This window comes from Rhincodon typus, unplaced genomic scaffold (assembly GCF_021869965.1).
Source record: "Rhincodon typus isolate 14 unplaced genomic scaffold, sRhiTyp1.1 hic_rhity00000690, whole genome shotgun sequence".
NCBI lineage: Eukaryota > Metazoa > Chordata > Chondrichthyes > Orectolobiformes > Rhincodontidae > Rhincodon > Rhincodon typus.
In genome coordinates, this window is record NW_025966328.1 from 7,839 (window position 1) to 33,802 (window position 25,964).

At 41.8% G+C, this 25,964-nt stretch overlaps 1 protein-coding gene across 1 annotated transcript; it reads left to right on the forward strand.

The window, feature by feature from the left end:
- The first annotated feature begins 23,653 nt into the window (after positions 1-23,653).
- LOC109922943 (histone H3.3A) lies at positions 23,654-25,964 on the forward strand. The gene is made up of 4 exons (XM_020522970.2): positions 23,654-23,758; positions 24,348-24,490; positions 24,799-24,952; positions 25,612-25,964. Exons 2-4 carry the CDS (start codon positions 24,363-24,365, stop codon positions 25,738-25,740), a joined length of 411 nt encoding a protein of 136 aa, XP_020378559.1. The 5' UTR covers positions 23,654-23,758; positions 24,348-24,362; the 3' UTR covers positions 25,741-25,964.

The window sequence follows — 25,964 nt, forward strand, 5'->3', positions numbered from 1 at the left end:
ACTGATGAGGCTATCCTAAGCAAGTACATGCAGAAAAGAAATAACTTGAATCTGTGCCAAAGAAAATGTTTGATAAACCTTATTTGATAAACACAGTTGTGATGTGTACGGCATTGAAAATGTATTAGATCTCCCAGCTCCGGGATCAAAGTTTTGTCCAAGAATTTTCCATGGAAAAGTGACAACATTAAAGTCTTTGTTGTCTGTTGATTTTAAAATGTACCTTGTGTGTTGAAAACAATAAAATGAAATAGAAGATAGTCTTGTAAAATCACATCCAATAATTTTGTGAAATCCTGATTATCTACATATATTGCAACTTCTTCTCAATCATTTTAAGTTAACAGGTGACTGGAAAAACAAAACGAGTCACTTTCTGAAAATATTTTTAATCCAATCTGTTGTTTAAATGATTTAAGAGCTACTAAGGTAACTTATTATATGCGAGATGCTAGATGATTTTAGAAAGAGTCAGCATGGACTCAATTAGCCTCCTGTGTTGCTATCGGTATCTGTAATAAATATCGATATCAAAGTAAAGTTTTCATGGTGAACTGTTCACTGGGGTTAAATTCTCATGGTTTGTCCTTGACGTCTTTATTGGCCATTACTCTCTTAATCTCTAGCTTGACCCCGTCATTCTAATTAATGACACATTTGTTACTGTTCACTATGGAATCTGTACACATCAGTGCCATGATTCAGTTCAGGTACAATCGCTTCATCTGCATGCTTTTTTTCTGGTTAAGGTCCTGACATTAGTAGTCGATTTGTCATTAAATATAGTTTCAAGCTGGGTTTGTGTTCTTCCTTTCAATAAAATATCAAAATATTGTGTACAATTTAGAAGAGTTCATTTTTAGAAGGATATAATATTACTGGAGAAGATGCAATGCAGATGTATTGGGATGCCATCAGAATGCAAGTGTACAGTTATCAAAGAAAAGAAGTTAATTTATTTTTCTACAGAAGCTGATAAGGTTAAAAGGTCAGAATTAACAAGTGATGTTTTGTTTCTATGCATCGGTGACAAGGTAACTAGAAGAACAGGTTTAGAGCACACTTGCACGGAAATCACAATACTGCCAGTACACAACAGATTTCCCAAATACATAGAGGGAGATAGAAGAGGAAGATGGAGATAAATTGATGAGAATTGCAAAAATACTATGGCAATAATAAAAGGATATTGTTACAAGACAGAGGCAGGGAGTCAATTCAAATCAGTCTCCCTATCCCTGTCTTCACAAAACAGTAAAACTAAAATACTCAATGACCCTCAAAAACAAAAACAGAAGTTGCTGGAAAAGCTCAACGGGTCTGGCAGCATCTGTGAAGAGAAATCAAACTTAATGTTTCAGGTCTGGTGATCCTCCTTAGAACTGATGGTAGCTAGGAAAATGTCAGTTTATATAAGACCATAAGACATAGGAGCAGAAATTCGGCCATTTGGCCATTGAGTCTGCTCTGCCATTCAATCATGGCTGATAAGTTCCTCAACCCCATTCTCCTGCTTTCTCCCCATAACCCTTGATCCCCTTGATAATCAAGAACCTATCTATCTCAGTATTAAGTGTACTCGATGACCTGGCCTCCACAGCCTTCTGTGGCAGTGAATTCCATAGATTCACCACTCTCTGGCTGAAGAAGCTTCTCCTTATCTCCATTCTAATAGGTCTTCCCTTTACACTAAGACTGTGCCCTTGGGTCCTAGTCTCTCCTACAAATGAAAACATCTTTCCAACATCCACTCTGTCCAGGCCATTCAGTATTCCGTAAGTTTCAATTAGATCCCCCCTTCATCCTTCTAAACTCCAATGAGTACAGTCCCAAAATCCTCAAACGTTTCTCATACATTAAGATTTTCATTCCTGGGACTATTCTCATGAACCTCCTTTGAACCCGCTCGAGGGCCAGTACATTCTTCCTGAGATATGGGGCCCAAAACTGCACACAATACTCCAAATGTGGCCTGACGAGAGCCTTATAAAGCCTCAGTAGTATATCCCTGCTTTTACATTCAAGTCCTCTCAAAATAAATGCCAACATCGCATTTGCCTTCCTGACTACTGACTCAACCTGCAAGTTTACCTTGAGAGAATCCTGGACTAGAACTCCCAAGTATCTTTGCACTTCAGACTTCTGAATTTTCTCCCCATTTAGAAAACAGTCCATGCTTTTATTCTTCTTACCAAAGTGCATGACCTCACACCTTCCCACATTGTACTGCATCTGCCACTTCTTTTCCCACTCTCCTAACCTGTCCAAATCCTTCTGCAGCCTCCCCACCTCCTCAATACTACCTGTCCCTCTACCTATCTTTGTATTGTCTGCAAACTTAGCCAGAATGCCCTCAGTTCTTTCATCTAGATCATTAATGTATAAAGTGAAAAATTGTGGTCCCAGCACTGACCCTTGCAGAACACCACTTGTCACTGGCTGCCATCCTGAGAAAGACCCTTTTATCCCCACTCTCTGCTTTCTGCCAGACAGCCAATCTTCTATCCATGCTAGCACCTTGTATCTAACACCATGGGCCCTTATCTTACTCAGCAGCCTCCTGTGCGGCAAAGGCCTCCTTGAAATCCAGATGGATAACATCCATTGGCTCTCCTTGATCTACCCTGCTCGTTACTTCCTCGAAGAATTCTAACAGATTTGTCAGGTATGACCTCCCCTTGATGAAACCATGCTGACTTTGCCCTATTGTATCATACACTTCCAAATATTCAGAAATCTCATCCTTTAAAATGGACTCCAAAATCTTACCCACCTTCGAGGTTAGGCTAATCAGCCTGTAATTTCTCATCTTTTGCCTTACTCCATTTTTAAACAGGGGTGTCACGTTAGCAATTTTCCAGTCCTCTGGGACCCTCCCTGACTCTAGTGATTCCTGAAAGATCACCACTAACGCTTTCACTATCTCTTCAGCTATCTCCTTTAGAACTCTGTAGTCCATCTGGTCCAGGTGATTTATCCACCTTCAGGCCAATCAGTTTTACTAGCACCTTTTCCTTGGTGATGGCCACCATACTCAGTTCTGCCCCCTGACTCTCTTGAATTTTTGGGATATTACTCATGTCTTCCACTGTGAAGACTGACGCGAATTATTCAGTTCCTCAACTATTTCCTTGTTCCCCACTATTATCTCTCCAGTGTCATTTTCCAGTGGTCCAATGTCCACTTTTGCCTCTCTTTTGCCCTTTATATATCTAAAGAAACTCTTACAGTCTTCATTTATATTACTGGCTAGCTTACCCTCATATTTAATATTCTCCCTCCTTATTTCTTTTTTTGTTGCCCTCTGTTGGTCTTTGTAAGCTTCTCAGTCCTCTGGTTTCCCACAGCCCTTTGCCACATTATATGCTTTCTCTTTTGCTTTTATGTTATCCCTGACTTCCTTAGCCAACCATGGTTGCCTCATCCTCCCTGTACCATGCTTCTTTTTCCTAGGGATGAAGATTTTGCTGTGTCTCCTGAATTACTCCCAGAAACTCCTGCCATTGCTGTTCCACTGTCTTTCCTGCTAGGCTCCTCTTCCAGTCAATTTGGCCCAGCTCCTCCTTCATACCTCTGTAGTCGCCTTTATTCAGCTGTAATACCATTACCTCTCATTCTATTTTCTCCCTCTCAAATTGCAGAGTAAATTCTATCATCTTATGATCACTGCCTCCTAAGGGTTTCTTTACCTTAAGCTCCCTTATCAAGTCTGCCTCATTGCACAACACTAAATCCGGTATTGCCTGTTCCCTTGTGGGCTCCACCAGGAGCTGCTTCAAAAAGCCATCTCATAGACATTCCACAAATTCCTTTTCTTGCAATCCACTACCAACATGATTTTCCCAGTCCCCTGCATATTGAAATCCCCCATGATCACTGTGACTTTGCCTTTCTTACACAACTTTTCTATCTCCTGGTGTATTTTGCACCCCAGATTCTGACTACTGCTTGGAGGCCTGTACACAACTCCAACTATGAATTTTTTACCTTTGCGGTTCCTCAACTCTCCTCACACAGATTCCACACCATCTGACCCTACTTCGTTTCTTCCTACTAATAAGGCAACCCCACCCCCTCGGCCCACCTACCTATCTTTTTGATAGGATGTATATCCTTGGATATTCAGTTCCCAATCCCGATCCCCGATGCAGAAGATAGGGTGGGAGTAGGGGTTAATGAGAAAATGATAGATGGGGATAGAGCCCAAACAGGGAATTGAACAGTTGGACAGACAAAGGATATGGATGATAATGATCTGGCTCAGAGAGTGAATAGCTGTTAATGGAGACTGTTAGTGGCTAACAATAGGTAACATGTAATGGCAGATGAAGTGCTAACAAGGCCTGGTGTGTGGGTTTGGGGGCTAGGACATGGGAGAGTTCGGGCCCTAAAATTATTGAACTCAATATTGAGTCCAGAGGGCTGCAGGGTCCCCAAGCAGTAAATGAGGTGTTCCTCTTCCAGCTGGCACTAAGCTTCGCTGGAACACTGCAGCAAGCCTGAGACAGAAATGTTGGCCAGGGGACAGGGAGGTGTGTTATAGTGGCAGGCAACTGGGAGCCCAGAGTCTTTTTTGCGGATGCTCAAAGTTGCCCCAATGGATTCTAGCCAGACTTTGTGAATAACCGATACCAGATACAAAGTTTATTCTTAACAAAAGAATTGACAATTTATTAATAATACAGTAGCTTTAGCAAAACAAAGTTAAACAACAAGGTAATCTCATTAATACCTATGATTTAAATGCAATCTTTGATTCTAGGCCCTACTTACACATACATAGACAGACACAATTGAGGGATAAATTAAAGAAAAATAAAGGGAATGTAACTAGCCAGTTCACTTAACCAGTTTCCACGATCTGTAATATCACAGGCACAAGGGATTTTATTTTGCTTGGCTTACGAAGACATTGGTCAATGCAAATAGTTTTCAGTCGAGTCTGACGAATATTTGCTTAATACATAACTGAGATTCTATTCTCCAAACTTTCTATACGTTGATATTGGGAGGATAATCAGGGAGCAACCAAACCTCCATCCTGCAACTTTGGCAGCCACAATCCTTCTGACAAAATGCACAGTTCAAAACTAGTTCAAATTTAGGTTTCTCTTTGTTCGACTGGATGACACTGGTCTCCCTCTGAGGCCCCTGTTAACATTAAAACATGTCATTAATTTGAGCATAATTCATCTCCAAAATCGAAATGCCTACAGTGTTCATCAAATATTAACTTGCAATTAACTTTCAGGCCTGGCCCCATAAACAAATATTAGTTTGTTTGTTCTCTTCTTATTTAAAAAAAATGTTGCTACTTACAGTCCAAAGGTCACTTTCAGCTCACAGCTCACAGTTGACAGCACATAACCAAAAATGATAAAAATGAAAGATAAAATGTTGAAGGTCTCAACAGCATTTAATTACCCCAATAATAATTGGGTTCCTATCAGTATAAAAGTTTCACAATTCTAAATTAATACATTAAATAGAACATTGGTTTGCCACTCTATAGCAAGCTCAACAAGAAAAGGTGCAGCTGTCATTATGTTGTAGAAATGAAGCTGGGAACTTGAAAGGATATCAGCATTAGAGCATTTGATGGTCATGTTCAGCACAGCTGTGGAATAGGACAAAGATGAATCAAGAATATACTTTTTCATTCAGTGAAATGCCGATTTTATTAAGTTGAGGTTTGATTTGGAAAACATGGATTGGAAACAACTACTTGAAGATAGATCAGTGTCAGAGCAATGGAAGATGTTCAAGAAGATCAAGAGGTTTTGAAACAAATATATTCCCACAAATAAGACACCCCTGGATGTCAAAGACCATACAGAGTACAGAAGATAAGGCAAAAAATGGAAGCCAAAAGGAATATAGAAATTGTCAGGGTGACATTACAGAGAGAATTCTGAAGACAAAGAATTTGGCAAGTAAAGTTAAGCAAAACCCAAAAATGATTCATACATAGATAAAAGACAAAAAAAAATTAAAGAAGAAATATGGCCTTTAGTGATCAAAAAAGGAACCAACATATGAAGGCAGTTGATGTGACCATGATTCCTAATGAATCGTTTGCATCTGTCTTCACATAAAATGGAGACAATTGCACTTAAGGAGAAAGAGTGTGAAACGTTTGATATCATAACCATTGATCGAGAGGAAATATTAAGATTTTGACATTTGGATAAATCACCAGACATGGATGAAATGTATTGCAAGTTACCAACAGAAGCATGGGAGAAAATAGCATAAGCTCTAACCATAATTTTCCAATCATCTCTGACTACAGGCATGGTGCCATAATGCTGTTAATATTTTACAACTGCTAAAACAGGACCAAGGGATAGAGTAAGTAATTATAGGCCTATCAGCCTAACTTCGATGGAGGACAATTTGATAAAATGTAACCCATGCAGATTTCAACAACGCTTTTGACAAAGTCCTCTGTGCAAAAGGTAAAAGTCCATGGGATCCAACAGAAAGTGAAAAGGTGAATTTCAAATTGACTCAATGGCAGGAACCAAAGTGCAATGGTTGACGACTGCTTTAGCAACTGGAAGGTGTTCCACTGGGTTCAAGACTAGATTGCTAGCTTTTTAATGGATCAATGATTTAGACTTACATGACCCCTACATTTATAGAAGTTTGGGCCTGATTCAAAAATTGGTCATATGGTTGACATTGAGAAATAAATCCGTAGACTTCAGTATGTGAGCAATAAATTGGTGAGTTGAGCAAAAAAGTAGCAAATGAATTCCATCCAGTGAAATGAGAGGTAATGCATTTGTGGAGGGCAAACAAGGCAAGGGAGTACAGAATAAATGAGAAGTGTAATGGAACAAAAGGATTTGGATCCTGGCTGTAACAAATCAGATAGATAAGGCGGTGAATGCAGCATATGTGATCCTGGCCATTATTAATTGAGGGATAGAAGATCAAACAGGCTATGCTATCAACTGAAACAAACACGTTAGGACACAGCTAGAGTATTGTGCATTATAAAATAAGAGGTCATTTACAAAGACTTTGCCACAAGTTAATATTTTAATTTTGAGGAAATATTGAAAATGTTGAGATTACTTTCTTTGGAACAGAGAAAGCTGACGGGAAATTTAATTAATGTGTAAAGAATCATAAGGGGCCAAGATAGAATAGGAAGGACCTATTTCCCTTTGAAGAGGTCAATAATGATATCCCGTCACCAAGTCACCCTTTATTTCGTCTTCTTCTTCAGGTGGTAATGGCATTGAGGCTACAACATCTGCTGTGTCCATTTCATCCTCAGAGGTTTCTTCGAAACTAGGTGGAGGGGAAGAACCCACAGGTTCTGACAGCCTTGCTGAATATTCTGACCGGCCAGGTATGTTTTGCTCCTGCCCCATTTGCGAGATTGCAGCTTTCATGTGGCCCGCGTGCTTGTTTAGGACTGCCTCTCCTACTTGAACTTTGTACGCCACAGGACTAGACCTCACACCAAATCTGCTTGTTACCCATATAGGGCCATTGTCAAATAACGTCCCCTGAAGTAAATGCCTCTCTTACTTAGAGGAGTCTTGTGTCCAGTTTTGGCATTCCTGATGCCATTTCACCCTCCCCCGCATGTCCAGGAAGATCAAGTTTAACCTGGTGTGGAGTCTTCTCCCCATTAGCAATTCTCTGGAGCTATGCCTGTAGTTGAAGGGTGATCCTATAATCAAACAGGAACCGGGACAGTTTGGTATCAAGTGAAGCTGTAGGCTGTTTCTTTAAGCCTGCCTTCAAAGTTTGGACTACTGTTTCTGCCAGACCATTGGATGATGGATGGTACAGAGCTCTCCTTCCATGCCAAATGCCATTTGACTTTAGAAAATATTTGAATTCCCTACTGGTCAATGATGGCCTGTGGTCTCTGACCAACACTTCTTGGAGTCCGTGTATTGCAAAAGATGCTCACAACTTTTCAGTTGTCATTCTCGTGTTTGACGAATGAATCTATGCATGTCCAATCACTTTGAGTGAGTGTCCACAATGACTAAAAACATATAGCCCGTGAAATGACCTGCACAGTCGATGTGTAACCCAATCCAGGATTTACCCAGGCATTCCCACAAATGTGGGGAAGCTGCTGGCAGTAATTTTTGTCCTTGTTGGCACTCTGGCCACTGCCCCACCTATGTGACTATGTCACCATACAATCCTGGCCACCGGACATAACTTCTCAACAACATTTTAATTTTCAAAACCCCTGGATGACCCTGGCGGAGTTCAGCCAGTATCTGGCAACAACCAGATCGGGACAATCACTCTTGCTGTCCTCTATGGTGATCTGGTCTCACCGGGTCCAGAAAGGTTGTGATGGTCCTTTTGTTTCCCCATCACCACCAGGTGATTTAGTTTTGCCAGGATGGGATCTTTTTGTGTCCACAGTCTAATATTGTCAGCAGTGACCGGAAGGGTGTCCAGAAAATTTAATACAAGAACAGACTCTTCTAGTGCTGTCACCACCGGTAGTGTATCTGCAAATGGGAGGCGGCTCAATGCATCCGCATTTGCCACTTGACCTCCCGATTGTGTTCCAACTTATAATTGTACGCAGTCAGAATGGGAGCCCACCACTGAATTTAAGCTGAAGCTATGGTTGGCACGGCCTTGTCCTCCTTGAGTAGCCCAGGGCAGGGTTTGTAGTCTGTTACTATTACAAATTTACATACGTAAAGGTATTGGTGAAACTTTTTCACACCAAGGATGACCACCAAACCTTCCTTCTCTATCTGGGCGTAGCTTCGTTCAGATTAAGCATATTCTATCGGGAGTTTCTCTCTGCTGGGCCATTTGTGAGCCAACGTACCCTGATCCCGTATGGGAAGGCATCACATGTCAGCACCACATCTCGCTTGAAATCGTAGTGTACCAACACCTTAGACAGCAATAACTGCTTCTACACTTCCCTAAAGGCTACATCTTGGCTACAAGACCATTTCAAAGGCTGACCCATTTTCAATAGCAGATTAAAGGATGCCAGGATGGAGGACAAGTTACATCAACCCAAGGAAAGGCCTAAGCTCAGGTACAGGCATAGGAACCAAGGCACTTTTGATTGCCCTCACTTTATCTTCCAAAGGGTGTAACCCTGTCTTGTCAACTCTGTAGCCAAAAGTAGGGCACTTAGGGTGCCTGGAACACACACTTCTTTCCCTCCTAAGGTGTACATCCGCCTTGGAGAAGCATTTAAGCACTTCGTCCAAGTTCTCTAAATGCCCTTTGTTGGTCTTCCCGACAATCCTGATCATCCAGATAAATGGCAACCTGGGTAGGCATTGTAAAACATTCTCTATTGTCTGCTGGAAAATGGCACAGGCTGATAAGACCCCAAAAGGCAGTCTCGTATATTGATAGAAACCATTATGTGTATTAATTGTAACATACGTCTGGGAATCTTCATCTGATCACAATTGCAGGTATGCATGGCTCATGTCCAGCTTCGTGAAGGACAGCACCCTGCCCCCACTAGTTTTGTGTATAAGTCCTCTATACGAAGGATTGCTGGTATTTATCCAGCTGCAAAAAGTAGTTTACTGTTTGTTTGAAATCCCCACAAAGGTGAACTGACATGTCGGGCTCCACAATCGGTATGACTGCTGCTACTCATTCCGCAAATTGTACTGATTTAATGATTCCTTCGCCTTCCAACCTCCTGGTTTCTGCCTCTACTTTTGTACATAAAGCAAATGGCACTAAGCAGGCCTTGTAGAATCATGGAATTGTTTCTTTGTCAACATGTAGGGTGGTCTTATCTCCTTTAAAAGACCCTAGATCTTCCTGAAAATCTTCTGGGTATTTAATTAGGACTTCACTCAGGCAGTCATTTTCTAATCGAAAAATGTTGAGCCAATCCAGTTGAAACTTTTACAACCAACGTTGAGCCATCAAGCTTGGGCTCAGGCCTTTTAGTACAATCAGTGGTAACTAAGCCAGCTGCTTCTCATAAGAGACGGGAACTGAAGTTGTACCCTTAATCTGTCAGGGTTCGCCAGTATAGATTCTGAGCCTGGCCAAGGTCTTCTGCACTTACAGGTTGGAGGCAAAAGTGAATTTTGGCTGAGACTGGTTCCTCAATCGCTGGCACAGCCACCAAGTATCGACCCCAATTTGAACGGGGTGACCATTTAACCAGACATTTATTTTGATTGGTTCTGTTTTGGATGTTGCTAAGCAATTTAACTGTTCCAAATCCAAGGTAGGTGGTCTTTCCAGAGTGCGCACTCTCCTGATACCAGCCTATGAGTTTACTTACTCAATTTAGATTTAGTGGGACTCTTTTGCTGTCTCAAGTCTGCATACCAGCAGGAAATACAATGGCTTGCCGGCCTGGATCCTGAAGAAGATATTAACCATTTGGCCAAGGCTTGGCTTTGTTCTTGGGTTTTGCTGTGGGGTGACCTAGAGTCCCTCTGTTCAGGATCTGCCCTGAGTGAGGCTGTGCAGTTGCCTTCACTCAAGTGGTGTCTCCCAGGTTCAGTTGGCCTGACAAGTGTGTCCACTTCCATTAGCAACCCTGTAACTCGTATGCTCCACTTGCCACATTTTCTAATGATAAAGCCAGTTGTAGTGCCTGTTTGAAGCCCAGTTGGGCTTCAGCTAGTAGGTGCTTTTGCATGATCACATCATTAATCCAGAAGTCACACGACACCAGGTTATAGTCCAACAGGGTTATTTGAAATCACAAGCTTTCGGAGCATAGCCTCTTCATCAGGTGAAGTGTGAGAGAAGCACAAAGAACACAACTTATAGGCAGAGAGAGATCAAAAGACCATACAAATGGTGTGAGTGGAGTTCAGAATAATAAGTCTCTGGAGGTGATCCGAAGTGTCAGACGGGGTGAGTAAAGTGTCAGCAGCTGAACAACAAGCGAAGGGATGACCTCTAATCCGATTAAATGAGGCAGAGAGATAATTACAAAAAATTAAAAATAAGGTGGTGCTGGAGACAAACCAAATGGCTGGAATAACATGATACGTGTAAGGGTTCCATGCCAATGATTTAACCAAACCAAATTCCAAAACTGTATAAACTAATTAAGACAGAGAGATCATAACAATTTATCCAGGTGATGGTGTCAAAACAGGACAGTAAGGAAGATTTTACAGATACAAAGCAGTGTGGTGGGGTCACATGTAGCACAACATGTACCCAAGATCCCATTTGAGGCCGTTTTCATGGGTATGGAACTTGGCTATCAGTTTCTGCTCGATGATTCTACATTGTTGCGTAGCTCGAAGGCCACCTTGGAGGATGTTTAGCCGCCAGATCAATGGGGTCCATTTTGATAGTGGGGCAGAAATTGAGCCCTCGGCTGATAACTTCAGTTTTGTCTGGTTGAGGGGTCTGGTCAGACAACTTGATAATGGATTTCCCTGTGGTGGTACCAGTTTCAACTGTGATATCAGGGAAGCCTTGGTTACTGCTGGCACTCACACCATTTGTATGTTCTTTTGCTCTCTCTGCCCTTGATCTCTCTCTTCCCATAAAGTCTGTGTTCTGTGTGCTTCTCTCTCACTTCGCCTGACAAAGGGGCTATGCTCCAAAAGCTTGTGATTTCAAATAAACCTGTTGGATAATAACCTGGTGTCGTGTGACTTCTGCCTTTGTCCACCCCAGTCCAACACTGACACCTCCACATCGTGGACGTCATTAATCTGGCGTACCAAATGGTCTCTCAGCATCTCACTTAGGGTTAAACCAAAATTGCATGCCTCTGCCAGTTGTCTTAACCTCATCAAAAATCCTGATACAGATTCCCCTGGTTCTTGAAATGACAAATAAAACCGATAGCGTCTCAGAATTAGAGGAGACTTGGGATTGTAATATTCCTTAATTAAATCCATCAATTCTTGAAAGGTTTTAATATCTGGTACCTCAGGGAAAGTTAGGCTTCTAATAACTGAAAAAAACTGCGAGTTCACAAGCTGTCAGGAGAATTACTCATTGCTTTTTGTCTCCCCCAATGTCATATGCCCAGAAAAAATAATGCATTATTTCTACATTCTGGGCCCAGTCTTCGAGGACAGGATCAAATGAGTCAAACCTCCCAAATAGCAGCATGATGCCAGAAATGCTTACCCCAAATCAAAACAAATGTTGCAAGCACATCTCTTCAGGGGCAATCCCATTCTCATTGCCACTGAAATAACTCCACAAACAACAGCTTTCAGAGCCTCAGTCCTTCTTCAGGTGTTAGTGAGAGACATAGTATCAGACACAGAATTTACAAACTTTTGATCTTTTACTTACAAATTTTGTGTCTGATACTACCTCTCTCACTAACACCTAAAGAAGGACTCAAGCTCCGAAAGCTTGTGCTTTCAAATAAACCTGTTGAACTATAACCTGGTGTCATGTGATTTCTGACTTTGTCCACCCCAGTTCAACACTGGCATCTCCACATCATGTCAATAAAAACCGGTATCATATCACCGAGTTGCCCTTTATTTACATGTGCACAGTAGATGACACTGACCAAACTAGCTCAAAGCTAGTTCATAGCGTGAACAGAACCCTTGACACTCCTGTTTATATCTGTCAGCCAGGACTCCCTGACTGGGGCTGCTGACCTGGTCCAATCAGGGAACTCATATTCTATGTGACTCACCTGGTTGACCTTGTTCCAGTCACTATCACCCCTTCCCCTTTATTGAGCCTCCCTCTGCTGTATAATTCTACAATTTATGATTCTATTGATTCCATATCAATAGCCCCTCATTCTAAATCCTCATATCGTCTGTTTGTCTTGACTGAAACATATATTCTCTGAATGCAGCAGGTGTTCCTTCCAGTCCGGTCTTTCCTTCAGGGCAGCTCCCTCTTTTGGTATAGACTTGCAATCACATTGTGCTTTCTGACATTAACAACAGTAATGGTAATGACTCCAATCATTTAATACAAATTAAGTTTCTAAATGCTGTCATAATTATTTAAATGAATGCACACAGGAAGCGTTCACCAATAAGTATATGATAAATGACCTGGTAATCTGCTTTGTTGATCTTCAAATAATGAGAAATGTTAACTCAAGACACGAAGAGAACTCTTCTGTTCTTCAAGCATCATTCATTTGAGCTGCCAGATGGGGCATCAGTTTAATGTCCAATTCATTCCCACAGTTCTACTAAAGTGAAGTCAGACACAGAGGGAATCAGAGAAACACTCAGGATTCAGGGAAAAGATAAAGCAGCTGAGACCTGAGAGAGATCTTCAACATGACAACGCACGAGCATAAGCCTCATGTATCAAACACCTTTTCTCAGTCACTGAAATTTATTTAATTTTACTGTTCTGAATATTCATCACTTTTAACAACCTTGTTTCAACTTCTTTGTCACATTAACAAGATATTGAAATTTCTTTCTGATGGCATGTATTAGACTAGACAGGAATCCCACTGTTAGGGAGCTAGAGTTAAAATTGCACTTTTCAACTTATTCTCCATTCTGTACCTCCTGGGCCGTATTTAGATCACAGTTTTGGTTGACTTTAGAATATTTATTTTACACTTCCACAACTCACCTCATCCTCTTCCCCCTCCCATTGGTATTCCTCGTGCTCCATTTCACTCCCCAGGATTTTTGGTCATTTAGCTCAATTCGCTAGATAACTAGAGTGTGGTGTAGAATGATGCTAACAACATGAGTTCATTCCCCACACTGGCTGTGGTCATTCATAGAGGCCTTGCCACCTCAGTTTGGCCCACACTTGTGGAGTGGTGCTCCTCAATCTAATTATGACCAGTAGCCTTTCTCTAAGTAGCCTATGGTCCTTTTGTGAACTATGGCTGATTATCTAACCCAAACCCATCAGTAAAAACACGACAATAGTCCTGATGTCATTGTTGTAATGTAGGAAACAAGGCAACCACTTGACACATAGCGAGCTTTCACAAACAACAAAGAAATAATGACCAGACAATCTGTTTAGTGATGTTGGATTGTGGAATTATCATTGAGAGTGCCAATGGCCCCCGTGTTCATCAAAATAGTCAAAAATCACACAAAACCATGTTATAGTCCTACAGGTTTTTTTGAAGACACAAGCTTTCGGAGTCTCGCTCCTTCATCAGGTGTCAGTGAGATAGGTGGCATCAGACACAGAACTTATAAGCAAAAGATCAAAGGGTCATAGAACTGATGCGAGTGTGTTAAACAAACCCAAGATAGCTGTTAAATTTTCAATCAGTTGGAAAGGATTAATATGAAAATTCAACAATTTCTTTCAAGTCACTACCCCGAGATAACTAAAGGTTTTATCAATTCCTTCAGTACGCCAGAGGTGACATCCCAGGTCAGACAATGCATTTTAGGTGTGGGGGCTTGTTCAGAATCTGCTGTGTATCAAGTTGGAGTCAGACTGGTTTTATTTCCAAAGTAGGAATTTGTAAAATGCCACATTGACTGTCTACAAATTGTGTGCTTTTTAAACAAAATAGAATGTATCTGCAATTACAAATCAGCAAATGCAAATTCACTCCATAGATTTATATGCGTGCATGTGCACGTGTGTGTGTGTGTGTGTGTGTGTGTGTGTGTGTGTGTGTTTGTGAGAGAGAAAGGGAGAGAGAGAGAGTGTGTGTGTGTCGACCACGACACCATACAACCCTGTCTTGGCAAGCTTTGAACACGTCAGATCTTCGACATGGACACTAACATCACAAGTGGGAACACCATCCACATTGTGCACGGCAGATACTCGTGTGACTCGGCCAATGTTATCTATCTCATATGCTGCAGGCAAGGATGCCCAAGGCATGGTATATTGGCAAAACTATGCAGACACTACGACAGTAGATGAATGGTAACTGAACAACAATCACCAGACAGGAATGTTCCCTCCCAGTGGGGGAAAACTTGAGCAGTCAAGGACAGTTGGCCTCACATCTTTGGGTAAAAGTCCTCCAAGGTGGACTTTGGGATACTCAACAATGCAGAGTCGCCGAGCAGAGGCTGATAGCCAAGGTCGGTACCCATGAGGACGGCCTCAACCAGGATCTAGGGTTCATGTCGCACTATAGGCGACCCCACCACACTATACACTCACACATTCGCACATACATACACACTCTCTCACACACACACTCTACACTCTCTCTCCCTCATACACGCATGTGTGTGGCGCGTGCGCACGCACACACACACACACACACACACACACACACACACGCACACTCTGTCTTCCTCTCTCTCACACAGCTAAATCTATGGGGTGAATTTGCTGATTGCAGATACATTCTATTTCGTTCAAAAAGCACACAATTTGTAGACACTCAATGTGGCATTTTATAAATTCCTACTTTGGAAATAAAACCAGTCTGACTCCAAGTTGATACACAGCCAGATTCTAAACAAAGCCTCAGACCTAAAATGCATTGTCTGATCTGGGATGTCACCTCTGGTATACTGAGGGAACTGATAAAAACAGTTAGTTATCTTGGGGCTGTGACTTGAAAGAAATTCTTGAATTTGCATATTAATCCTTTCTAACTGATGAAAGATTTAACAGCCAAGTTGGGTTTATTTAACACATTTGCATCAATTCTATGACCCTTTGATCTTTTGCTTATAAATTCTGTGTCTGGTGCTACCTGTCTCACTGACACCTGAAGAAGGAGCGAGACTCTGAAAGCTTGTGTCTTCAAAAAAACCTGTAGGACTATAACCTAGTGTCATGTGATTTTTGACCTTGTCCAGCCCAGTCCAACACAAGCACCTGCACATCATCAAAATAATGACATGGTATCTTTCACATCAACCTGAAGGCAGAAGTAGCATTTCTATATAATGCCTCATCTAAATAATGGCATCTCAGACAGTGCCACACTCCTTAATTGCTGAACACAATTTCTAATAAAGGGAACAAAAATACAGGAGGCAAATCATAACCAGGAGCTAACAGAGAAAGGAATTGTTTTAATCTGGCAGCAGAGAAATAGTTTAGGAAATTTATTAAAGATGCAAGATTTTCCTGATCCCTCATAGTGAACCAAACTAAGCTAATTTATTCTGATGCAATTCACAGACAAACAAGTTATAATTGCATGTGCTGATAACTCTTTCCTTGGCCCAGCAAGCATTTTCTTTTCAAAAACAAAAAAACTGACGATGCTGAAAATCAGAAACAGTTCTGAAGGAGGGTCACTGAACCCAAAAAGTTAGCTCTGCTTTGTCTCCACAGATGCTGCTAGACCTGCTGAGTTTTTCCAGCAATTTCCAATGTTGTTTTTAAGTATTTTCTTTTCTTACCTATCGATTAAGTTTTTCCAGATCTTGTTGTATTGTCAAAGGCATTACATAAGTGAAGTTCAGAATTAATCTCAGTAAGGATTTTTAGCAAATGCACTGAAGTGACATGAATAAAAATGTTATGCGGTAAACCAGCATTTTGTATGTGACAAACAGCAGAATATCAAGTAAGAGCCAAGCAGAAAAAAAAGGAGAAAATCCAATTTGTGTTTAAACACCCTTCTTGGAGGCTAATTTAAAAAACTGCATTGGTTAAACATTAAGATCATATCACTTGTCATATAGTCTTGCACATGGAACATTATTTCAAGAAAGAAAATAAAATTTAAAATGAGTCAATATAGTACAGTAAGTGTAGACAGTAATTTTCAAAAAATAAAATATTTCCATACCAGCAGAGACCTGCAAAACATGTGCATTGTAATTTGTGTCTTTATTGTACTACTTTAAATCATTATCCCGTGCTGTTACCCTCATGCCACACACATTCCATTTCTTTCGTCCCTTTGCATTTCATTCCCATCCCTCTTCAGTGCCATCTCCATCCCACATTCTGTAGCACTCATGCCATTTCCAAATTGTCCCTTTTCCTGCTGTATCATTTCCCAAACATCCCAATCCCTCTAGCAAGGTGACTTTGGTCTCCCATTACCTCCTACTTTTTTTTTGCATGGCACCTTTAAAATTTATAAATGGTCAATTTGACTTGTATTCAATGCCAATAACTGGCATATAATTTGAATAGAAATTTACCTGATTGCAAATTTTTCCTGTATCTTGCTTTAGTTTGATTTTTTTTAAATCAACCTGTTGAGACATATAATAATAATTCTGCTTGGCAGGTTAGACTTGAACCCAGACCTTCTGACCATAAGACACAGGAGCAGAAGTAGACCATTCATCCTATCATGTCTGGTCTGATATTCAATGAGATTGTGCTGATCAGCTAATCCTCAATGCCACTTTCCTGCCTTTGCCCATAATCCTTAATTCAAAGTCTGTCTCAGCTTTGAATATAGTTAATTGAAGTGACTGAGGAAGGATGGAACTTATGTTGATGTGGGAGGGGAGGGAAAGAGTGTGGTGGGAGAAAATAGAGTACCTGGAAATGGTGCCCAAAAAGAGAGGACAGAACAGGATGAGGCAGACAAATATATCACTGATGAGTGAGGCTCAGCGCAAGCAGGAAGGACAAACCTCATCTTCCAGCTAGGCACAACGGCATCAGGCCTCAACATTGAGTTTAACAATTTTAGAATATGAGCACATAATTTCTAATCAAGAGAACATAAATACAGGAGGCAAATCATAACCTGTCTCTTGTTGGTCCTTTGCACCTTATCCCAAGCCCCAACACCACCAGCATCACAACCCTAGGTCATATCCTGTATGGGCTGCTCCTAGCACAGCCAATCCATTTTCAAACATTTAGAATTCTTGTTAGCACCCTACCCTATCTCTGACCCTCAGCTTATCATCAGCAATCTTTCTTTACCCCCCTCTCTTTCTCTGTCAGTGTGTCTGTTTCTGCCCCCCGCCCCACCACTCATTCCTGCCACTGGCCTCACCTCTCTTCTCAGCTCTCACCTCGCCTATATATTCCAACCTTCCCAGCTATCTTCAACTTGTGATGAAGGATCACTGGACTCAAAACATTAACACCATTTTCTGTCTACCCTGTTATAGGAAGGATATTATTAAACTGGAGAGGGTTCAGAAACAATTTATCAGGATGTTACTGGGAATGAAGAGTTGGAGATATAAAAATAGACTGCAAAGGCTGGGATTCTTTTCACTGGAGTATAGAAGGTTTAAGGGCTGGCCTTATGAGGTTTATAAAATCATGACGGGCATAGATAAGATGAGTGACAAGGGTCTTTTCCTTAGGGTGGGAGAGTTCAATACTAGGAGGCATATTTTTAAGGTGAGAGAAGAAAGATTCAGAAAGGACACGAGGGGCAACTTTTTTGCACTAAGAGTGGTTCGTGTGTAGGATGAACTGCCAGAGAAAGTGGTGGATGCGGGTACAGTTACAAAGTTTAAAAGACATTTGGATAAGTTCATCATTAGGAAAGTTTTGAAGGGATATGAGCCATGCACAGGCAGGTGAGACTAGTTTAGTTTGGTCGGTGTGTACTGGTTGGATCAAAGAGTCTATTTCCATGGTGTATGACTCGATGATTTGCTGTTGATATAATTCATATCTAGTGATGCTGCCAGATTAATATCTGCAGAATTTCAAAAGCTTAATGACATCATAAGAATGACGCTTTAGTCTATCTAAACCATGCTGCACCTACCGTGGGAATGTTTGAAGGAACTTTACTCTGGTTAAAGCATGCTGTGCCTGTACTGCAAGTGTTTTATGGGACAATGTTTCATCTGACGTGAGCTAAAATATTGTTAGGTTGGAATCTTATGAGTACCAAGAGAGGGCTGCATTATTGACTGGCAGTGTTAAGGAAGATCTGTGTCATTAGGTGGTGAGTGTAATTCCTAGGGAACTGATCTGCATATACTGCTCGTAAACAAGGTTTTTCACTGTATTTCGGTACATGGACAATAAAATCAAAACCAAAATCAAAAAAATCAAAAACTGCACTGTTGAAAGTGGGCAATACTGAGGGCAGTTCATTTCAGTGGCAGGGAAAAGAAGTACCAAGGTGGTGCTACACCTTTTGGGGAGGACAGTTCCAACAGATAATATGGTAAACTGGATCTCTGCCCTTTTAAGTGAATGTGATAGATCTCCATGACACTATGTGAAGAAGCACAGAATTTGCATGATGTCCTGGAATACATTCCAGTCTATTCAAACACCTCACAAAACAAAAAAGGCTTCTGTTTATGGTGTCATACAATGTGCCAGACTTCCACCACATTCACCTACATAATGACAACAATTGAACTTCAAAAGTAATTGATTTGTTGTAAAATGCTAGCTGGCATTGAAGGGATAAATTTTTGATTTCAGTACAGTGCAAAGTCAGTGGGCGTTCATAAATGGCTTGAAGGGAGCCATTGAGGGACCACTGTTGGGGTCAGGCTAGAGGGAGGTAGGGAGTGAAATGTGGAGAAGTAGTGGTGATTTGGATAGGGAGGCAGCAGCGACTGGGGTAACTATTAACTAGCGAAGGATCACTGATTATGGAAGCAGTGACTGGGGTAATCACTTACCAGAAGAACACTGATCAGAGGAGAGAGCACTGATGTGGTAGAGACAGAAAGAGGTGAGGGAGGAGGTAACTGGAAAAAAAATAACAGTTGACTTCGATATCACATCATTCAGAGCACTGACTCCTTGAACTCTCATCATTCACACTCTCCAGCCATCTCAGCCTCTCAGTTCTGACCTTCCAAGTGGCCTCTGGCTTAAAAAAAATCGTGAAAAGAACCTACAGCTTCTCAGAGATAGTAGGAACTGCTGATGCTGGAGTCTGAGATAACAAGATGTGGAGCTGGAGGAACACAGCAGGCCAGGCAGCATCAGAGGAGCAGGAAAGCTGATGTTTCGGGTCGGGACCCTTCTTCAGAAATGGGGGAGGGAAGGGGGCTCTGAAATAAATAGAGGGGGGCGGTGATAGAAGGTGGACAGTGGAGCAGATGGGAGAGAAGACGGACAGTTCAAGGAGGCGGGGATGAAGCCCGTAAAGGTGGGTGTAGGTAGGAAGTTGGGATGCGGGTTGGTCAGTGAGGAGGGAGGGGCAGATAGGTGGGAGAGAAGATGGCCAGGTCAAGGAGGCGGGGATGAGAGGGGGTGCTGGTCTTGGGATGAGGTCGGGGGTGGGGAGATTTTGAAGCTCGTAAAGTCCACATTGAGACCATTGAGTTGTAGGGTTCCAAGGCGGAATATGAGGTGCTGTTCCTCCAGTTTCCAGGTGGCATCGTTGTGACACTGGAGGAGGCCCAAGATGGACATGTCGTCCAGGAACTGAGAGGGGGAGTTGAAGTGATTCGTGACTGGGAGGTGTTGTCAATTGTCGCGAACCAAGTGTGGGTGCTCCACAAAGCGGTCTCCGAGCCTGCGGTTGCTCTCCCCGATGTTGAGGAGGCCACATCGGGAACAGCGGATACAACAGGCCACATTAGCGGATGTGTAGCTGAACATCTGTTTAATGTGGAAGGTTTTCTTGAGGCCTGGGATGGAGGTGAAGGGGGAAGTGTAGGGGCATGTGTAGCACCTTCTGCGGTTGCAGGGAAAGGTGCCAGGAGTGGTGAGGCTAGTGGGGAGTGTGGAGCAGACGAGGGTGTCACAGAGACAGCAGTCCCTCTGAAAGGCAGATAAGGGTGGGGAGGGAAATATATCCTTTGTAGTGGGATCAGATTGCAGGTGGCGGAAGTGGCAGAGAATGATGCATTGAATCCGGAGGTTAATGGGGTGATACGTGAGGACAAGGGGAATTCTGTCTTTGTTTTTATTGCGAGGAGGGGGTGTGAGGGCTGAGGTGCGGGAAACGCAAGGGATGCGGTCAAGGGCGTTTTCGACCACTGCGGGGGGGCAAATTGTGGTCCTTAAAAAATGAGGACTTTTCAATTGATGGTAGGCAACTATGTTCCTCATTCCACCATCCCATCTTCAGCAGAAGAACCTTGCTAATTCTCCTGTGATTTTGTCAGGATCTAGATGTCACTTCCATATTGAGTATTACCTGTAAACTAGTTTTTGCATACAGATACAAATCAGAAACTGTTCACCACTCATTACTGACTTGTCAGAGAGGGCCTGCCAAGCTTTACATGATGTGATTAATGGAAAAATCAAATTTTTTCTTTTTATCTTTTGCTGTTGATGTTGTGTAACACAAGATGGAGTGAGATAAAACCATACAAGTTCCCCTAGGCACAGTGAAGTGCCACTCACATACTGAAAGCCAATTACAGCAGAGAATAATTATAAATATGGCCACATCCAGTGCAGGAGTTGCCAAGTTCTACCCTGGTACTCAGAAATTACAGGAGGGCTTGGGATTATGCACCGGCGGGTGTGAAACTCAGTCAGTAAAATCATTCCCAGTTCAATGCCGATTCAGCTAGTGATTCCAAGTTTGTTCAAATCAAGCGGGAAAAAACATTGGAATAACTAGCTAGACTAACTGTTATGATCTTCACATAAAGCATGGTCACTCAGCTGCAGTAAAAACTCAGCAACTCGAGCAGGTCTGTGGAGAGAAATCAGAGTTAACATTTTGGGTCCAGTAACCCTTCTTCAGATGCTCCAGACATCCTGAATCTTTCCAGCAATGTCTGTTTTCGTTTCTGATTTCTAGCATCCACAGTTTTTTTTTGTTTTTCACTTAGCTGTAGTGTTAAGCCTCCACCAACTTGACAGAATATTGTCACCTGGAGTGAATACCTTAAGTAGATGAACGGAAAAATAAACCTGGAACATCCTCCAACATTGCAAGCTAAATCAGTCTGAGCCCCATGGTCTTAGTAACACCTACAATGGACTCTTGCACTTCAGTAATCTGAAATTTCAAACCCAAAACCTGGGCTTCATGGCTCTGCTCCACATTTTTAAAAAAAATACTAGATTTATGTTGCATCTGGTCACATCCTCATGACTTCTCAAAGTGCTTCACACCCAATGAATTACTTTTGAAGCAGAGTTAACATGTCCTGAAAATGTCAATCGACTTGAAACATTAACTTTTTTTCCTCCACAGAATATTTCTACAGAATATTTCCAGTCTTTATTTTAGATCTCCAGTTGCCACAGTAATTTAGTTTTGAACAAGTCATGGCACTGTTTTATATTTAGTGGGGATGAGTCAGTATAAACAATCAAGAATTAGCACATTAAGGCGCCATTATTATAGAAATTAATATGTAATCCAATTATCATCTTAAAATTACAAGAGAAACAAAATTAATCTTACCAATTAAATTTGAAGGTCATTATACATTTATTTGTAAGACACACTATCCTCTGCAATAACACCCGAATGTGAATGTTCCATATGTACTGGTGCAGCATTATGCTCATTTGTCAAGGCTATCATGGCACAATGTGGAGATGCCAGTGGACAACGGTGGGGTGGACAAGGTAGGAAGTCACACAACACCAGGTTATAGTGCAACGGGTTCATTTGAAATCACGAGCGCTGCTCTTTCAGCAGGTGAAGTCAAAGGAGCAGTGCTCCAAAAGCTTGTGATTTCAAATAAACCTGTTGAACTATAACCCGGTGTCGTGACTTCTGACCACATCCTGGCACTAAGCAGACCTCTGATTTATCCATAAAACAATAGCTGCTGGGGAAATACAATACAACTGGCAGTACCAATGGAAAGAAAAACAAAATTAATGATTCAAGTCAAAAATGACTTTTCGAGAACGTGGAGGCTGATTTATCCTACACCCTCTAGAGTGTAGAGGCAAAAGCCAGGAGTACAGGATAACGCCTTAAATAGGTGAAACCTTACAGGTGCTCTGAGACTCATGGCCTCCTTTTTATTTCTTTAACTGGACAAATCAGAATTATAATCATAATAAAATAAATGAAGCACAAGTGTCTTTTTTGAAATTATATTGTAAAATTCTCTGTGTAATTTAAATATAATGGATCATCGTGCTAAGCATTTTCCGAAAGTGAACATATTTCTTACATTAAACTTGTATTACCTATTTATATTTTTACGAGTTTTGCCCTGCTCCACAATTTATGACTGAATTAGCAATAATTAAATCTCTTTAAAATAACCTATTTTAAAATGGTCATGATATAGTACATAAATAAGATCCAGATGAAAAATTTGAAACAAACCACGAGTGCTGTGTTCGTCATAATTCATGCTGTTACGATATTCACATGTTTCATGATCAGTTCCGGTTGGTAGTAAATGTGTAAACCTCTGAAAGCTGACTAAAATATCTTCTTAAGCTTTATTTAAAGGTACACAAATGTCTTCACCGCAATGCAAACCGGTTTGAAGCTGAATGAAATCTCAGTGGGAGGGAAACGAGTGGGCGAGAGAGTTGGCTAGAGGACGTCCTTTGAGTACATGCAATTAAACACGAATGCTGCCTCACCCTCCCCGCCATCGTCAAAAACAAAAGTACTTTATTACACCAAGGAGCAATAAGGATTGCAGTAGTATTTTGATTGCAAAAGGCATTTTACAATATCTTAATTTTGAAATATCATTCTGGAAATGGGAACAGTCATTGGTTTTGGAGAAATAGACAGATGGTATTTGCATTAAGCAGGTTAATTTACACGAACATCAGCTCTTCACTGCTGCAATAATTCTGTTGTTTATGTGCATGAACGTGAAGGAGGAACTAGGCTGAATCCAACAGGGAACAAGGAGGCGGAGCCAATCCCGCTAATTACCATACTACAATTGCTACCATGATCATTGACCAATGAGCTTCAAGGACAGGCTGTTGTGGAACGCTGACCCAGGAATGACGTCATGTAGGTTATAAATAATGGTGTTAGAACAGCCGCCAGTCACAGTCGGATTTTTGTTGTGAGGAGTGTTTGGTGAGTAGTGAAGTCCTGCAAAGTTGCTTCTTATTGTTTATATTTGGACTGAAATTCGTTTGGAATTTTTTTGTCATCGCTAGCGCTTATCTTTGGTTCGGTGGCTGAGTTGTATATTTTCTTGTCGTCGAATCATGGGTGTCTGATTCCGGCCATGTACAAACTCGGGGTATGGCCTCGGCCTGTGTTTTGTTTGTATTTCGTACAGCGATTAGGAGTTCGGGTTTGTTCTTTGAGCGGCGCTGCGGGCCCCGCGGCGGAAGGGAAAGTGGAATTACTAGTTTTAGTATCATGCAGAGAAGGGATCATTCTTCCTCCTCCAGTTCGCGTCAGCTTGTATGGGACTGAAACCGGACGGAGCGTTTAAGTAAAGTGATCGCCTGATCTTTGTGGGTGGGCCCCGGGTTTAGGTGATTTCCCAGCTTCTAATGTAGAAGACTACCACACAGCCGCCATTTCGTTTTGTGAATTCGGGTTTGTGTAAGAACCGCCTCCGCTGCATGCTGATTGGACTTGGCGCTCGTCACTCCGCACAGAGCGGGAGGCTAGCGGGTGAGTGACCTGTCTTGACTGCTTTTACTCCTTGTAGATCCTGTGAGCGGAGATGGCTCGTACCAAACAGACCGCCCGTAAATCCACTGGCGGTAAAGCGCCCCGGAAACAGCTGGCCACCAAAGCAGCCCGGAAAAGCGCTCCGTCCACCGGCGGAGTGAAGAAACCCCATCGTTACCGGTGAGTGTTATTTATGGTCTCCTTCGAGAACCAGAAAGTCTTTGCTTTATTTCTCTAAACACGCTTTCACAGATTTTCTCGGCCCACATTTATTTTCCTTTTAACTTTCAACATCTTCCACTATTTTGAAAGCTTCAAATAGTGAAATTTAGGCCTAGGGTTCGACTCTCTCGGATTGCAAATCCCTTGTCTCTGTTGCGGAGTAGGAAGAGAGATTGTTACGTTTATTAGCTTGTTCTTCGGGCCGCTTTCACCCATTGAACCAACTGGTAAATTCGTTTCTTATTAACTTGTATTCCCACAATTAGGCCGGGAACCGTCGCACTCCGAGAAATCCGCCGATACCAGAAGTCCACGGAGTTGCTTATCCGTAAGTTACCTTTCCAGCGCCTGGTGAGGGAAATCGCTCAGGACTTCAAAACTGATCTGAGGTTTCAGAGTGCTGCAATTGGAGCTTTGCAGGTAGGACACGCAATGTTTGAGACCTTGAGCTCTGACACTGGCTGCTGATGTGACTACCCACTAATATCTAAATCTTTTCCTGTGGAATTTTAACAATTCGAATGCTCTTCCTCTGGTCCTTTACTGTCATTGTGGCCCTGTTTGCCGCTGGGATGTGGCAGAAAGTAACTTCTTTTGATTTTAGCTTTATTCTGCATCTTAACTATCCGGGGGTATGGTTGAACCCAATATTTCTGCTGTTCCCTGCTATTTGTTTGGTTTAGAATGTCTTTAGGGGTTTCAGACAGTACCGAGATGTGCTTGTCTGGATTTCTGATTCTGCTTATTGCTAATATGTTGCATGTTGATTTTCTTCCCTGATCCAATTGAGTATGTGTGCTTTGGAACTTTAATGACTTGATAGCTTGCAGTTTGTGTGCACTTTAATTACTTTTCTCTCCCTGCTGCCCTCTAGAAATGCACCCTTTCCTGGATATTAGGGGGATTTGAAGCAAATAGCCAACTAAATTATTACAGGAGTAATGGAAGTTTGGAGAATTTTTAAAATGTGGGGTTTTGACTTGTTTCATTGAATTGTCAACAAGGACAATAGTGCTGAGGCACAGTGTAAGACTAAACTTTCAGGTTTTATTTATGGAGATTAACTTTGTTTGTTACAGGAAGCCAGTGAGGCTTACTTGGTTGGCCTGTTTGAGGACACCAACCTGTGTGCCATCCATGCCAAACGAGTGACTATTATGCCCAAAGACATCCAACTGGCACGGCGGATCAGAGGAGAGCGTGCTTAACTCAGCTTCTTGACTTTTTCTCCAACTATTTTGAAGTGACATTTAAATGATTTCTAAAGCATTATTGGACTGTAAACTTGGCTTCTTGTGGAGGCTGGGCCTTTATTTTGTATTTTTGTTAGTATTGAGTATTGATTGTGACTTAGTGTGGAAGTAGTAAAATGTTTTGTAAACATTCCTTCAGACTCCTGGCTCAGGTTACAAAATAAAACATTTGTATCTTT